The sequence below is a fragment of the Bufo gargarizans genome, chromosome 1 (genome assembly GCF_014858855.1).
Source record: "Bufo gargarizans isolate SCDJY-AF-19 chromosome 1, ASM1485885v1, whole genome shotgun sequence".
Classification (NCBI taxonomy): domain Eukaryota; kingdom Metazoa; phylum Chordata; class Amphibia; order Anura; family Bufonidae; genus Bufo; species Bufo gargarizans.
This window is the reverse complement of record NC_058080.1, coordinates 44,857,147-44,874,062: the sequence shown is the minus strand read 5'-3', so window position 1 is coordinate 44,874,062 and position 16,916 is coordinate 44,857,147. Positions and strand designations below refer to the sequence as shown.

The window sequence follows — 16,916 nt, the reverse complement described above, 5'->3', positions numbered from 1 at the left end:
ATTTCATAATTTAGTGGTTTCTGCTATATCAGAGCTATTTGAAATCTATCCCTAAAAGGGTATATAATATTCAAGGTGCACATTGGGTCATTCAGAATAACTTCACACACACCCGCTACTGTGTATTTCCAAGTCTAATTCTGGCACTAAACCCATACCTGTCACCCAGCGCCTAAATACTAGGCCTCAAATTTATATCCCGCTAAATCTGTCCCTAGTGCTGTAGCTGGGCGAGTTATTTAGTGTCCGTTCAAGCACATTTCTTGTTCTGGGTTGAAATACAATTCCCAATTTAGCAATTTCATAATTTAGTGGTTTCTGCTATATCAGAGCTATTTGAAATCTATCCCTAAAAGGGTATATAATATTCAAGGTGCACATTGGGTCATTCAGAATAACTTCACACACACCCGCTACTGTGTATTTCCAAGTCTAATTCTGGCACTAAACCCATACTTGTCACCCAGCGCCTAAATACTAGGCCTCAAATTTATATCCCGCTAAATCTGTCCCTAGTGCTGTAGCTGGGCGAGTTATTTAGTGTCCGTTCAAGCACATTTCTTGTTCTGGGTTGAAATACAATTCCCAATTTAGCAATTTCATAATTTAGTGGTTTCTGCTATATCAGAGCTATTTGAAATCTATCCCTAAAAGGGTATATAATATTCAAGGTGCACATTGGGTCATTCAGAATAACTTCACACACACCCGCTACTGTGTATTTCCAAGTCTAATTCTGGCACTAAACCCATACCTGTCACCCAGCGCCTAAATACTAGGCCTCAAATTTATATCCCGCTAAATCTGTCCTTAGTGCTGTAGCTGGGCGAGTTATTTAGTGTCCGTTCAAGCACATTTCTTGTTCTGGGTTGAAATACAATTCCCAATTTAGCAATTTCATAATTTAGTGGTTTCTGCTATATCAGAGCTATTTGAAATCTATCCCTAAAAGGGTATATAATATTCAAGGTGCACATTGGGTCATTCAGAATAACTTCACACACACCCGCTACTGTGTATTTCCAAGTCTAATTCTGGCACTAAACCCATACCTGTCACCCAGCGCCTAAATACTAGGCCTCAAATTTATATCCCGCTAAATCTGTCCCTAGTGCTGTAGCTGGGCGAGTTATTTAGTGTCCGTTCAAGCACATTTCTTGTTCTGGGTTGAAATACAATTCCCAATTTAGCAATTTCATAATTTAGTGGTTTCTGCTATATCAGAGCTATTTGAAATCTATCCCTAAAAGGGTATATAATATTCAAGGTGCACATAGGGTCATTCAGAATAACTTCACACACCCGCTACTGTGCATTTCCAAATCTAATTCTGTCACTAAACCCATACCTGTCACCCAGCGCCTAAATACTAGGCCTCAAATTTATATCCCGCTAAATCTCTCGTTACCGCTGTCCTGTTGTGGCTGGGAAAGTTATTTAGTGTCCGTCAAAGCACATTTTTTGTTCTGGGTTGAAGTACAATTCCCAATTTAGCAATTTCATAATTTAGTCGTTTCTGCTATATCAGAGCTATTTGAAATCTATCCCTAAAAGGGTAGATCATATTGAAGGTGCACATAGGGTCATTCAGAATAACTTCACACACACGCTTCTGTGCATTTCCAAGTCTAATTCTGTCACTAAATCCATACCGGTCACCCAGCGCCTAAATACTAGGCCTCAAATTTATATCCCGCTGAATTTGAATACAATACATTGGGCCAAATAATATATTTGTTGTTGTGGTGAACCATAACAATGAGAAAAACATCTAGTAAGGGACGCGGACGTGGACATGGTCGTGGTGGTGTTAGTGGACCCTCTGGTGCTGGGAGAGGACGTGGCCGTTCTGCCACATCCACACGTCCTAGTGTACCAACTACCTCAGGTCCCAGTAGCCGCCAGAATTTACAGCGATATATGGTGGGGCCCAATGCCGTTCTAAGGATGGTAAGGCCTGAGCAGGTACAGGCATTAGTCAATTGGGTGGCCGACAGTGGATCCAGCACGTTCACATTATCTCCCACCCAGTCTTCTGCAGAAAGCGCACAGATGGCGCCTGAAAACCAACCCCATCAGTCTGTCACATCACCCCCATGCATACCAGGGAAACTGTCTCAGCCTCAAGTTATGCAGCAGTCTCTTATGCTGTTTGAAGACTCCGCTGGCAGGGTTTCCCAAGGGCATCCACCTAGCCCTTCCCCAGCGGTGAAAGACATAGAATGCACTGACGCACAACCACTTATGTTTCCTGATGATGAGGACATGGGAATACCACCTCAGCATGTCTCTGATGATGACGAAACACAGGTGCCAACTGCTGCGTCTTTCTGCAGTGTGCAGACTGAACAGGAGGTCAGGGATCAAGACTGGGTGGAAGACGATGCAGGGGACGATGAGGTCCTAGACCCCACATGGAATGAAGGTCGTGCCACTGACTTTCACAGTTCGGAGGAAGAGGCAGTGGTGAGACCGAGCCAACAGCGTAGCAAAAGAGGGAGCAGTGGGCAAAAGCAGAACACCCGCCGCCAAGAGACTCCGCCTGCTACTGACCGCCGCCATCTGGGACCGAGCACCCCAAAGGCAGCTTCAAGGAGTTCCCTGGCATGGCACTTCTTCAAACAATGTGCTGACGACAAGACCCGAGTGGTTTGCACGCTGTGCCATCAGAGCCTGAAGCGAGGCATTAACGTTCTGAACCTGAGCACAACCTGCATGACCAGGCACCTGCATGCAAAGCATGAACTGCAGTGGAGTAAACACCTTAAAACCAAGGAAGTCACTCAGGCTCCCCCTGCTACCTCTTCTGCTGCTGCCGCCTCGGCCTATTCTGCTGCTGCCGCCTCGGCCTCTTCCTCCGCCTCTGGAGGAACGTTGGCACCTGCCGCCCAGCAAACAGGGGATGTACCACCAACACCACCACCACCACCTCCGTCACCAAGCGTCTCAACCATGTCACACGCCAGCGTTCAGCTCTCCATCTCACAAACATTTGATAGAAAGCGTAAATTCCCACCTAGCCACCCTCGATCCCTGGCCCTGAATGCCAGCATTTCTAAACTACTGGCCTATGAAATGCTGTCATTTAGGCTGGTGGACACAGACAGCTTCAAACAGCTCATGTCGCTTGCTGTCCCACAGTATGTTGTTCCCAGCCGGCACTACTTCTCCAAGAGAGCCGTGCCTTCCCTGCACAACCAAGTATCCGATAAAATCAAGTGTGCACTGCGCAACGCCATCTGTGGCAAGGTCCACCTAACCACAGATACGTGGACCAGTAAGCACGGCCAGGGACGCTATATCTCCCTAACTGCACACTGGGTAAATGTAGTGGCAGCTGGGCCCCAGGCGGAGAGCTGTTTGGCGCACGTCCTTCCGCCGCCAAGGATCGCAGGGCAACATTCTTTGCCTCCTGTTGCCACCTCCTCCTTCTCGGCTTCCTCCTCCTCTTCTTCCACCTGCTCATCCAGTCAGCCACACACCTTCACCACCAACTTCAGCACAGCCCGGGGTAAACGTCAGCAGGCCATTCTGAAACTCATATGTTTGGGGGACAGGCCCCACACCGCACAGGAGTTGTGGCGGGGTATAGAACAACAGACCGACGAGTGGTTGCTGCCGGTGAGCCTCAAGCCCGGCCTGGTGGTGTGTGATAATGGGCGAAATCTCGTTGCAGCTCTGGGACTAGCCAATTTGACGCACATCCCTTGCTTGGCGCATGTGCTGAATTTGGTGGTGCAGAAGTTCATTCACAACTACCCCGACATGTCAGAGCTGCTGCATAAAGTGCGGGCCGTCTGTTCGCGCTTCCGGCGTTCACATCCTGCTGCTGCTCGCCTGTCTGCGCTACAGCGTAACTTCGGCCTTCCCGCTCACCGCCTCATATGCGACGTGCCCACCAGGTGGAACTCCACCTTGCACATGCTGGACAGACTGTGCGAGCAGCAGCAGGCCATAGTGGAGTTTTAGCTGCAGCACGCACGGGTCAGTCGCACTACAGAACAGCACCACTTCACCACCAATGACTGGGCCTCCATGCGAGACCTGTGTGCCCTGTTGCGCTGTTTCGAGTACTCCACCAACATGGCCAGTGGCGATGACACCGTTATCAGCGTTACAATACCACTTCTATGTCTCCTTGAGAAAACACTTAGGGCGATGATGGAAGAGGAGGTGGCCCAGGAGGAGGAGGAGGAGGAGGAGGAAGAGGGGTCATTTTTAGCACTTTCAGGCCAGTCTCTTCGAAGTGACTCAGAGGGAGGTTTTTGGCAACAGCAGAGGCCAGGTACAAATGTGGCCAGACAGGGCCCACTACTGGAGGACGAGGAGGACGAGGATGAGGAGGAGGTGGAGGAGGATGAGGATGAAGCATGGTCACAGCGGGGTGGCACCCAACGCAGCTCGGGTCCATCACTGGTGCGTGGCTGGGGGGAAAGGCAGGACGATGACGATACGCCTCCCACAGAGGACAGCTTGTCCTTATCCCTGGGCAGCCTGGCACACATGAGCGACTACATGCTGCAGTGCCTGCGCAACGACAGCAGAGTTGCCCACATTTTAACCTGTGCGGACTACTGGGTTGCCACCCTGCTGGATCCACGCTACAAAGACAATGTGCCCACCTTACTTCCTGCACTGGAGCGTGATAGGAAGATGCGCGAGTACAAGCGCACGTTGGTAGACGCGCTACTGAGAGCATTCCCAAATGTCACAGGGGAACAAGTGGAAGCCCAAGGCCAAGGCAGAGGAGGAGCAAGAGGTCGCCAAGGCAGCTGTGTCACGGCCAGCTCCTCTGAGGGCAGGGTTAGCATGGCAGAGATGTGGAAAACTTTTGTCAACACGCCACAGCTAACTGCACCACCACCTGATACGCAACGTGTTAGCAGGAGGCAACATTTCACTAACATGGTGGAACAGTACGTGTGCACACCCCTCCACGTACTGACTGATGGTTCGGCCCCATTCAACTTCTGGGTCTCTAAATTGTCCACGTGGCCAGAGCTAGCCTTTTATGCCTTGGAGGTGCTGGCCTGCCCGGCAGCCAGCGTTTTGTCTGAACGTGTATTCAGCACGGCAGGGGGCGTCATTACAGACAAACGCAGCCGCCTGTCTACAGCCAATGTGGACAAGCTGACGTTCATAAAAATGAACCAGGCATGGATCCCACAGGACCTGTCCGTCCCTTGTCCAGATTAGACATTAACTACCTCCCCATAACCATATATTATTGGACTCCAGGGCACTTCCTCATTCAATCCTATTTTATTTTCATTTTACCATTATATTGCGAGGCTACCCAAAGTTGAATGAACCTCTCCTCTGCCTGTGTGCTAGGCCTAAATATATGCCAATGGACTGTTGCAGTGGTGGCTGACATGAAGCCTGATTCTCTGCTATGACATGCAGACTAATTCTCTGCTGACATGAAGCCAGATTGTCTGTTACGGGACCTCTCTCCTCTGCCTGGGTGCTGGGCCTAAATTTATGACAATGGACTGTTGCAGTGGTGGCTGACGTGAAGCCTGATTCTCTGCTATGACATGCAGACTGATTCTCTGCTGACATGAAGCCAGATTGTCTGTTACGGGACCTCTCTGCTCTGCCTGTGTGCTAGGCCTAAATATATGCCAATGGACTGTTGCAGTGGTGGGTGACGTGAAGCCTCATTCTCTGCTATGACATGCAGACTGATTCTCTGCTGACATGAAGCCAGATTGTCTGTTACGGGACCTCTCTCCTCTGCCTGTGTGCTAGGCCTAAATATATGCCAATGGACTGTTGCAGTGGTGGGTGACGTGAAGCCTCATTCTCTGCTATGACATGCAGACTGATTCTCTGCTGTCATGAAGCCAGATTGTCTGTTACGGGACCTCTCTCCTCTGCCTGTGTGTGTGCTGGGCCTAAATATATGCCAATGGACTGTTGCAGTGGTGGCTGACGTGAAGCCTCATTCTCTGCTATGACATGCAGACTGATTCTCTGCTGACATGAAGCCAGATTCTCTGTTACGGGACCTCTCTCCTCTGCCTGTGTGTGTGCTGGGCCTAAATATATGCCAATGGACTGTTGCAGTGGTGGCTGACGTGAAGCCTCATTCTCTGCTATGACATGCAGACTGATTCTCTGCTGACATGAAGCCAGATTCTCTGTTACGGGACCTCTCTCCTCTGCCTGTGTGTGTGCTGGGCCTAAATATATGCCAATGGACTGTTGCAGTGGTGGCTGACGTGAAGCCTCATTCTCTGCTATGACATGCAGACTAATTCTCTGCTGACATGAAGACAGATTCTCTGTTACGGGACCTCCCTCCTCTGCCTGGGTGCTGGGCCTAAATATATGCCAATGGACTGTTGCAGTGGTGGCTGACGTGAAGCCTCATTCTCTGCTATGACATGCAGACTGATTCTCTGCTGACATGAAGACAGATTCTCTGTTACGGGACCTCTCTCCTCTGCCTGTGTGTGTGCTGGGCCTAAATATATGCCAATGGACTGTTGCAGTGGTGGGTGACGTGAAGCCTCATTCTCTGCTATGACATGCAGACTGATTCTCTGCTGACATGAAGACAGATTCTCTGTTACGGGACCTCTCTCCTCTGCCTGTGTGTGTGCTGGGCCTAAATATATGCCAATGGACTCTTACAGTGGTGGCTGACGTGAAGCCTGATTCTCTGCTATGATATGAAGACTGATTCTCTGCTGACATGAAGCCAGATTGTCTGTTACGGGACCTCCCTCCTCTGCCTGGGTGCTGGGCCTAAATATATGCCAATGGACTGTTGCAGTGGTGGCTGACGTGAAGCCTCATTCTCTGCTATGACATGCAGACTGATTCTCTGCTGACATGAAGCCAGATTGTCTGTTACGGGACCTCTCTCCTCTGCCTGGGTGCTGGGTAGTGTTGAGCGCGAATATTCGAAAAGCAAATTTTTTTCGCGAATATCGCAACTTCGCGATTTCGCGAATATTTCGAATATAGTGCTATATATTCGTAAAAACGAATATTCGTTTTTTGTTTTCCCCCCCCCCCCACAAAATTACAGTACACATATAATTGATTGTTTCCCAAAGGTCCAACAGCTCAGATCTTACTCACATTGCCTAGAAAGTGATTGAGGCGCGAATCTTCGTAAGGCGATTTTATTAGCGCACATGCGAATATCGGCACGTCCCAGAACAGAGGCAAAGGGCTTTGCATTCATACATTAGTGAATTGAGTTGCGAATCTTCGTAAGGCGATTTTATTAGCGCACATGCGAATATCTACACTTGTCCCAGAACAGAGGCAAAGGGCTTTGCATTCATACATTAGTGATTGAATTGAGCTGCGAATCTTCGTAAGGCGATTTTATTAACGCAAATGCAAATATCTACACTTGTCCCCAGAACAGAGAGGCAAAGGCCTGTGCATTCATATAGTATAGCACCATATTCGCGAATACGTAGAACTTCGTAAAATTCGATTTACGAATATTCGTATTTTTTATTTTACTTTCCACCTTACAGATTACATTGATCTGTACTCTGTCAACTACTGTCATCACCCCCCACTGTATCTCGATTGATTCCCAAAAGTCTCACATTCCCTAGAAAGTGATTGAGGTGCGAATCTTCGTAAGGCGATTTTATTAGCGCACATGCGAATATCTACACTTGTCCCAGAACAGAGGCAAAGGGCATTGCATTCATACATTAGTGATTGAATTGAGTTGCGAATCTTCGTAAGGCGATTTCATTAGCGCACATGTGAATTTTGCATAGCATATGTATTATGCGATGCGAAAATTCGAATTATCGCATATGCGAAATAATAACGAATTTGAATAATCGCGAATATTTTACGAATATTCTTTCGAATATTCACAAAATTTCGCGAATTCGAATATGGGACATGCCGCTCAACACTAGTGCTGGGCCTAAATTTATGACAATGGACTGTTGCAGTGGTGGGTGACGTGAAGCCTGATTCTCTGCTATGACATGCAGACTGATTCTCTGCTGACATGAAGCCAGATTGTCTGTTACGGGACCTCTCTCCTCTGCCTGGGTGCTGGGCCTAAATATATGCCAATGGACTGTTGCAGTGGTGGCTGACGTGAAGCCTGATTCTCTGCTATGACATGCAGACTGATTCTCTGCTGACATGAAGCCAGATTCTCTGTTACGGGACCTCTCTCCTCTGCCTGTGTGTGTGCTGGGCCTAAATATATGCCAATGGACTGTTGCAGTGGTGGCTGACGTGAAGCCTCATTCTCTGCTATGACATGCAGACTAATTCTCTGCTGACATGAAGACAGATTCTCTGTTACGGGACCTCCCTCCTCTGCCTGGGTGCTGGGCCTAAATATATGCCAATGGACTGTTGCAGTGGTGGCTGACGTGAAGCCTCATTCTCTGCTATGACATGCAGACTAATTCTCTGCTGACATGAAGACAGATTCTCTGTTACGGGACCTCTCTCCTCTGCCTGGGTGCCGGGGCCTAAATATCTGAGAATGGACTGTTCCAGTGGTGGGTGACGGGAAGCCAGATTCTCTGCTATGGAACCTCTCTCCAATTGATTTTGGTTAATTTTTATTTATTTAATTTTTATTTTAATTCATTTCCCTATCCACATTTGTTTGCAGGGGATTTACCTACATGTTGCTGCCTTTTGCAGCCCTCTAGCTCTTTCCTGGGCTGTTTTACAGCCTTTTTAGTGCCGAAAAGTTTGGGTCCCCATTGACTTCAATGGGGTTCGGGTTCGGGACGAAGTTCGGATCGGGTTCGGATCCCGAACCCGAACATTTCCGGGATGTTCGGCCGAACTTCTCGAACCCGAACATCCAGGTGTTTGCTCAACTCTAACCATAACCATAAGTTATATTCTGTGGTAGCGGAATCCATAACGGAATTCTTAGATAACCTGAACCCGAACCTTGTACGCCGAACTTGAAAACACAACTTCGCTCATCCCTAGAGACAGGAACAACAAGAAAACAATTACACCACCCAACATTATTTAGCAGTATATGTCGGCATTATGATATGGCAGTATTACGGGGTGTTATTTGAGTATTGCAGATTTTTTGCATATATGGTATATGATAATATTATGTGGACTGTATATAGCAGTATTAGCTTGGCACTGTGTGGCAATATGGTAGTATTATATATGGGGAAATTACTAGAATAAGGGTGAAATGAATTAATTAATTTGTAAAGATGTTTTCTTGAATAGTCCCAACTCTACATATTTTTTCATAGTTTTGGTGCTTTTTATACCTATTGTCAGTACACACAACGCCTTTCAGAAAATCAATTAACAAAGCCGCCCATGATACTGGCGATTGCGTTATTAATTGAGCTGGATTCCAACGAGCTGGCACACACACACGTTTAGAGCAATATATGAAATAAGCAAAAAGATTTCTGACGGCACAGAGCGGGCTGTATTCCTAATTCCTCTTTGCAGAGGGACACATAATGGAGTCATTGTCTGCGCCGTGATGGTCTATAGATAGCCTTTTCTTTTTTTCACATAAGAGATGACGGCGCATAAAATACCACTTAATGTTTTTTTATGTGGTGAAATACATTTCTATTACCCGTGTTGGTAAACTGGAAACACTTTTCATGCCTTTCATTGATGCTTTTTGTTGTTCAATTGCACAAGATGAAAACGCGATAGATCCTGATGTGCCATTCTTATTTCGGATGGGTCAACTTGACTTTCATCTTCTATAGAGAGCCTGTTGCGTCATGTGTCTATTTTAGTAAATGACTGCATTCCCCGTGAAATAACAACTGTGGAGCATCTTTTCTTAGAACTCTGCCATGTACCGTTCCTCTGTTGTACTTTTTAACAAATGTACTAATTAATTTACAGATGGGTGTTACCAGTAGGGTTGTGTCCCTACACAGTCTGACAATGTCCATTCAGAGCTGACAGTCTCAGAATGTGTAGGGACACACCTTTGGCCAAGTGGAATGGTAATACCCAGTTTCCTAGAGGGATAACAGAGGACAGTGTAAAGTTGCTACAGAATTGTTAATTCATGAAAAATATAAGTACTGACTAAAATAGACATGTTAGTCACTTTTCCTGTTTAAGGGCAGAGGTTATTTAAATTTATTTAAATTATGTTTCATATTTTTATAGTATAAATTGATTTGAATTAGAATGTGAAAATGTTTAGAGCTGAACCCGGACATGTCCCTTTCTTCGCCCAGGCAGCCCCTTTGAAATGAGCATTGGAGCATTTCATGCTCCGATGCCCTCCCTTGTCCTGAGCTGTATCGTGCAGGGCAAGGGCTTTTTTGTTTACAAACTTACATTGCTAGGTGGAAGCTTCCGCCTAGCAGTGTTTACGGTGATGTCACCGGCAGTAATGGGTGGGCAGGGCAGCCCTAAAGCTGGTGAGGTCACCAGGAAACACTGCTAGGTGGAAGCCTCAGCCTAGCAGAGTCCCGGTACGCCACCAGATCTGCTGAAAAAGCCCTTGTCCCGCGCGACTCATCGAAGAGCAAGGGAAAACATCGGAATGTGAAATACTGCTCCGATGCTCATCTCAGAGGAGCTGCCTGAGTTAAGAAGGGGATATGTCCTGGTTCAGCTCTGAACCCGGACAACCCCTTTAAGAGTTCCTTACTTTTAATAGCAACTACATGGGAAATAAACACAATGGACAGAAGCTGACCCCCTTGACTTCTATGGGAGGCTTTTCTAGGTATGCTCTGTGACCTGAGCAGAGGTCAGGAGGGAGTAGATAAGCTTTGATATCACCGTTTGTGAATCCTGAGTTATCTATATATGTATATCGGTGATATCTGTCATTGCATTCCTGCCCTTGATGATGAGAAGGCTACGGAAAAGTTACCTCTACAAAAAAGGAAGTCTTGCCATATATTATGCCGAGTGTCCAGGGTGAAAACAGCACAGTTTTAGGATTTTTAAAAAATATATAGTAACGGGGGGGGTGGGGGCGGATTACCCAAAAGTCTAAAAAAAAATTCTATTATGTAAAAACTTGATTTAAACAATATGTTATTTTCTGATGACACATTAACTTTAACCACATTTTAAACTTATAAAATTTGTTGTATTTGGGATGAAGAGTAAATAGAACGTACTTTAATGCAGTTGGTTATGACCTGTGCAATCATGGGTGTCCATATAGAATAGGTGGTCCCATATGTCCCATGACAGAATATCCATTGTCCATTATTGACACCTTTATCCCTTTTTTTACCAGTTTTACTCTATTTTACCTGTTTACAGTGACAAGCTTATGGAAGGGGAGGCCTCTACCCACAGTCACACCACACATGGGACACACGGATACTACAAACATCAACCTTCTATCTTTGGTTGCCGCTATGATACATATGGACATCCTTCAGTAAAGTTTTGTGCAGATGGATTTTTAATTTGCTTTATAAAAGTTTTTTTTATTGTTCTGGTACTCCACTATTGCCTCAATGATTAGGTTAAAGTTAAAGTATAACCCTTTTGTGAAAGATCAATGGATGTGAATCATTGTGAGCCTATTCTTAAGACTATTGATATTAGAAACATGGTCATCTGACAAAAAAAAAGACCCTTTATTTTTAATGTAATGCAATATATGCAAAACCCTTGTAGCAACTTTGTCAAAGATCAGGATAAATGGAGTTTTTCAGGACTAAGTCATCAATGCTCCATTGTAGGACATGACTGCTTGAATAATGCCTGAAACGGATTACCTGTGATGACCCTTGCATAAAACCTGCCCCGAAAAGGGCAACCATGCCGAATGAAGGCCTTAACACCCTATATTCACTCAAATGTGCACCAACCTTGCCAGTGGTAAAAGGACTAGTGTCCTACAAGTATATATCTGGAAGGTTGATTTTTTTTCAGTGTGGGACCTCTCCAAGGTTCTTTGCAGGGACTCACACCTAGGGTCAGTTAACTATCTGCTTCCAGGAATCATTGGACTCCTGGAATTGAAGTACCTGCCAGCTCTGAATTTTCAACCACTTATAGTATCAGTCAACTGGATATCCAGCAATAGTTTTCTAGGACCCAGCAGGCCCTGCAAACTTACCTTTATTAAACTTAACATGCCTGTAGGAGAAAGCTTGTAATATACATACCGTTTTGTACTTGCATAGATTGGGCTTCTGGGAACCCAATTCACATGCTGCTATACATCTGAAATTAATACTTCTGCCGACGTTACATGCTTGTCAGTTTTCAGGCCTGGACTATGGATTGGACGTCACATCAGCAGTGGACGAGGCCAGAACTATAGTTCTAGTTGCATCCACAGTGTAAGTGATGTCCCAGGCCAAAAATCTGGTAAAGTATGTGACATCAGCAGAAGCAGGAGAGCATCACTTGACTTTTTTTCTACATATCTGGTCTGTGTAATGAAGGTGGGTTTTCAGGACCCATTGGGTTACTGAAAGCCCCTTTAACCCTGAGTTTATTTATTACTTCATTTTACCTTATGGCATTTTGCCTAAAATGAATCAATTCTACTGAAACTAAAAGTGCTTTGAAATGCCTTTCTCTGGAAAAATTCTACCCCAATGAATCCCATGAACCTGAAGAAATCATGATACTGAAAAAGCTGAATGTTATCAGAAGGAATCTGTTTGCTCACCTCTACAGCACGGGCCATGCTTCGTGTTATATTGCTTCTACTCATACTGTGTGCAAATTACTTAGCTATAACCGATTGATGGGACATAGACCCATTTGTTTAGCCCTTAGCTGTAGCTTGGCTTTTCTTGAATGTTCTCTTTTAGCATAAAGTTTTTAAAACGTATTGATTAAAAGTTCCTCTTTAATGTTTTATAGCTCTTTTACACTGATTTGCATCTAATTTTTGAGCTTCTTATTTGTTTTGTGTGATTTTACCATAAACAGATGGGCAGTCTGTGAATGCTAGACGAACTTCATCCAGCCATAACTTGACTCTTAGTTCCGAGCAATCTGCTCTTAACGATCACTTTCAGAAAGTCCTCGACCTATAAAACTAGGTCATTGAAATAAAGATTCAACATTGAAACACTGGTGAAGTTAGCCTTTCTGTGTAATACAATATGATACTTTTGGTAATCAGAGAAGATGAAATGAATTTTACCTTTTTGTGAAGAGAAAGAGGAGAATAATCTAAAATTACGGTACTGATTTCTAGTGGTCATTTTTCTAACTGGTCAAAGAGTCTGGTCAAAATCTTTATCTTTATATACACGTGCTGCATACATTTATTTAAGAAATTAATACATGGGCAATTCATGTAAGGTTGGGTTGCATGCAAATTTGGGATGATGATGATAATTTTTGTATGTTAAGATCTGAAATGTATCTTTGCTTCCTTTTCTTAGACTGGAAGGAAAGAAAAAGGTGACCCGTTAAACATTGCTATTGATAAGATGACCAAAAAGACACGGGATCTGCGCAGACAGGTAGGTCTGGTCCATGTTTTGCTGGTTTTTTTTTTTGGGTGACTTGTTATATTGTTTAGTGAAATTTTGCTTTAGAAAATTTATGAAGGATTGTCTTCATGTACTCACCGGTACACAGGTATGCACAGTTCGCTCCATCCACCTTCCTTCTCTATGTCTATAAACCTTGTGTATGTTAGTCCTACAGTATAGTCAAGCCCCATAGTCAAGAAGATGTACATGTGAACTACTAGATAGGATTCAAAGGTGTGATATGATCATATGGCAAGCCAAGTCAAAATCTCCCCCAAATTCATGGTGCCCTTGTAGCGTCAGCCATAATTATCCCATACAGTGTCCTCTAACCTCTAAAATCTACAGTGCACTAGTGGACCCCCAAAACAGTGTCAACCATAGTTCCCCAAAACAGTTGAAGAACTTTTCAACAGTGCTGTACTGCAGTCTCATTATGAATACTACCATTGCGTCTCACATATGGACTAGCTGAAAATCCCCAAAATCAGCACCGTCTTCTATGCCCCTGAGAGAATCAGCTACAAATTGCCTAATGAGCAGTGGCGTACCTACCATATAGGCAGACCACGCAGCTGCTATGGGGCCCGTGAGGAAGGGGGCCCCAGCGGAGGAGAGGCCCCGCCCCCATCTATCTTCCGAATCCTAACTGTCCCCCTGTCTGCTAGCCCCTGCCTGCTAGCTCCGCCTCCCGCCTGTTAGCTCCATCATGCCTGATTCCTCTGCATTGCAACAACCCCACCAGTAATGAAGTAAGTGACGACTTGTAGGTGAGGACAGTGCAGAGGTGTGGAGGAGGGGGGGTCACTCAGCTTTCCCAGGCTATTCCTCTGCGCATATGCCATTCAGAACAGGAGGAAAGCTGGTTGTCACTACATTATGTAATGTGACTCAGCTTTCCTGATGTCCTACATGGCACAAGTGCAGTGGCATGAGAATATATGAGGGTAGGTGGGAGTTGTGTTACTCAGCTTTCTCATGTCTCTCCACATGTGCCATGCAGGACAGCAGAAAAGCTGGGTGCTATTACATCATGTAATGTCACTCAGATTTCCTGCTATCCTGCAAGGCATAAATGCAGATAATAAGAACATGGAAAGGCAGGGGGGAGGGGTTCACCCAGCTTTCCCGGAGACTCCTGTCTCTGCACATGTGTCATGCAGGATAGCGAGTAATGTCAGTGTCTCCCAGCTGTCCTGCATGACACAGACGATGGGGGGAAGGGGGACACTCACTTCCTCAAACTTTTCTCATGTATCTGCACATGTGCAATGCTGGACAGCAGGAAAGTTGGGTGGTATTACATCATGTAATGCCCCAGATTCTTGTCAATATATGCTGAACACCGCCGGAACCTACCAGATCCCATTCACTATAATGGGTCTGTTGGGTTCAGGCGTGAGTACTGCCATTTTGTAGAACAAAATACTTCTGCATGAGATGGGACAGGGGAGAAGTTAGGGAGAGTAGTGAGAGGAGCCAGGGCGCAAAGTAGGAGGGTCTAGGAAAGGGCATGGGGGCCCAATTTAAATTCTTGCTATGGGGCCCAAGGATTTCTGTGTACGCCCCTGCTAATGAGTACCAGAAAAGGTAGCAGTATACCTTTACGAGTACCATCTGCAGGTCTCTTGAGGAATAAGAACCACAATACGGTATGTCAGCCAAAATGTCCCCCTACGATCACCATCTACAATGCTTCATGAGCAACTGCAATAGAACTATCATACCTGGTTCCTGTTCCCTCATCTTTCCTGGCCATGACAAGAACTATGTAACATGTTGGCTTCAAAGGACCCCGATGGGAACAACCAGAGGACAGCACTCTGGAGCTATGAAATATGAACCTGTAATAGGGCAGCCTAGTGGGTCAGTGGAGAACTGTTTCTTTACAACACTAGAATGTTTGGTTCAACCAGGAACAACATCTATAGTACATGGAGCATGTGTGAGATTATTCCAGGTTATCTGGTGTCTTCACACCCCATTGTCCTTAAATATACTGAATAGGTTTCTTACACTCCAAGAAGCCCACTTGCCATTTCATGGAGCCCGCTTTTAAGTGGGAAAGAAGTCCAATATTTGATTGTTGTAAGACTGTATCTACAGAAGGTGCGGGTGCACCACAGCTAATAGGCTAAGCGACTTAGACTATATCCCTCAAAGACAGTATCATAGATGTTAAGGTAGCAACTGCACCTATGCTCTGGTGTCTAAAATGACCAAATGCTCCTCTGCCACATAGGAAGACATTGTTATAAAAAAAGGTACATGGTAAATCGGGGACCTTATTACAACATTATTTGCAATAGGGCCCAGGAACTTTATCATTTGTGAAGTAGGGAAATTTGATTGTGGGCCTCAATGCAAATGGCATGAATAACACATTGTGTGTACATCAACATAAATATTTTGTCACCCTAGAAGCAATGTAATCTTTCTGAATATCATTTTACTGCTACACATTGGAGCTTACAAGTGTTTTATTATATGTATATTCATTTATTGAAGCATCTTTTCATTCCTACACTATGTAACAAGTGCAATTTATATTCTTAACAGTTGTACGCTTAGGTAGTGTGAAGCAAAAAATGTTCGACCTTGAGTAGTTTTGTTGTTCGGAGAACTGAGCATAATTTTTATTGGTATTTTATGGCTTATTTTTATTCTTTACCATATTATTTAAAAGGATTTACAAAAGAGTCATACATAAAGCACTGAATGTTGCATTAAAAGAAAAAGAAAAACACTTTAAAAAATCTCTTTCTAATGTTGACATGAGGCTGATAAAAGACAGGAGGATCTGCAAAGATTTAAGCAATTCACACAAGACGAGAGTCACATTAAGTAAAAATGAAGTCTTTCTTCTGCCTGAAAAATGTGATTTTACGGCAGGATCTGCCAATAAGGATTGTGAGCTTCAGTTTTGGATCATGTTTTTTTTGTTGTCTCCATTCAAAGGAATTTTTTGCTAAATGTTTACTGGGATGACATTGGATTTTATGGTCCACTTAAGTGCTTCAGAGGAAATGGAGAGTGGTTGACTACAGATGATTAACTCTCCCAAGTCTGCAATCATTTCCTTAGCGCCTAATTATCAGCCCTGGTTTAATTTACTTTACACATAATGTTTGCTGATGCACATATGGCCTCATAGCACAGAACATTATATGCATATTAGGTCATGTCGGGAACGTACAAAAAAAAGCTCTGGTATTGCCCAGAGGCACTCACATCAGATATTTGCTTATTTCTTATAACCTACTTCTCAACTAGGAACCTAGTTAGTCGTACCTTGTCTAGAATGTTAGGGCTTATATAGACAATATAGGATCTCACCAAGACTGTTGGCACGTTGGTGCATGAGAGTATTTCCTACCATTGAGGGCTGAACAGCAGGGCCTAGATCTTATTAACTTTTAGTTCTTTCATACTGAGTCTTTCTAGCTGACATCTTTCCCCATATTTGTT

At 44.8% G+C, this 16,916-nt stretch overlaps 1 protein-coding gene across 6 annotated transcripts in view; it reads left to right on the top strand.

Annotated features, from left to right (window-relative positions):
- Positions 1-16,916, top strand: part of CTNNA2 (catenin alpha 2) — a 1,975,930-nt gene that overhangs the window by 1,400,968 nt on the left and 558,046 nt on the right. For all 6 annotated transcript variants that reach the window (XM_044295267.1, XM_044295273.1, XM_044295260.1 and 3 more), the window contains one exon: positions 13,356-13,436. In XM_044295267.1, coding sequence (XP_044151202.1) covers positions 13,356-13,436 — 81 coding nt within the window. The remainder of the gene's footprint in view (positions 1-13,355; positions 13,437-16,916) is intronic.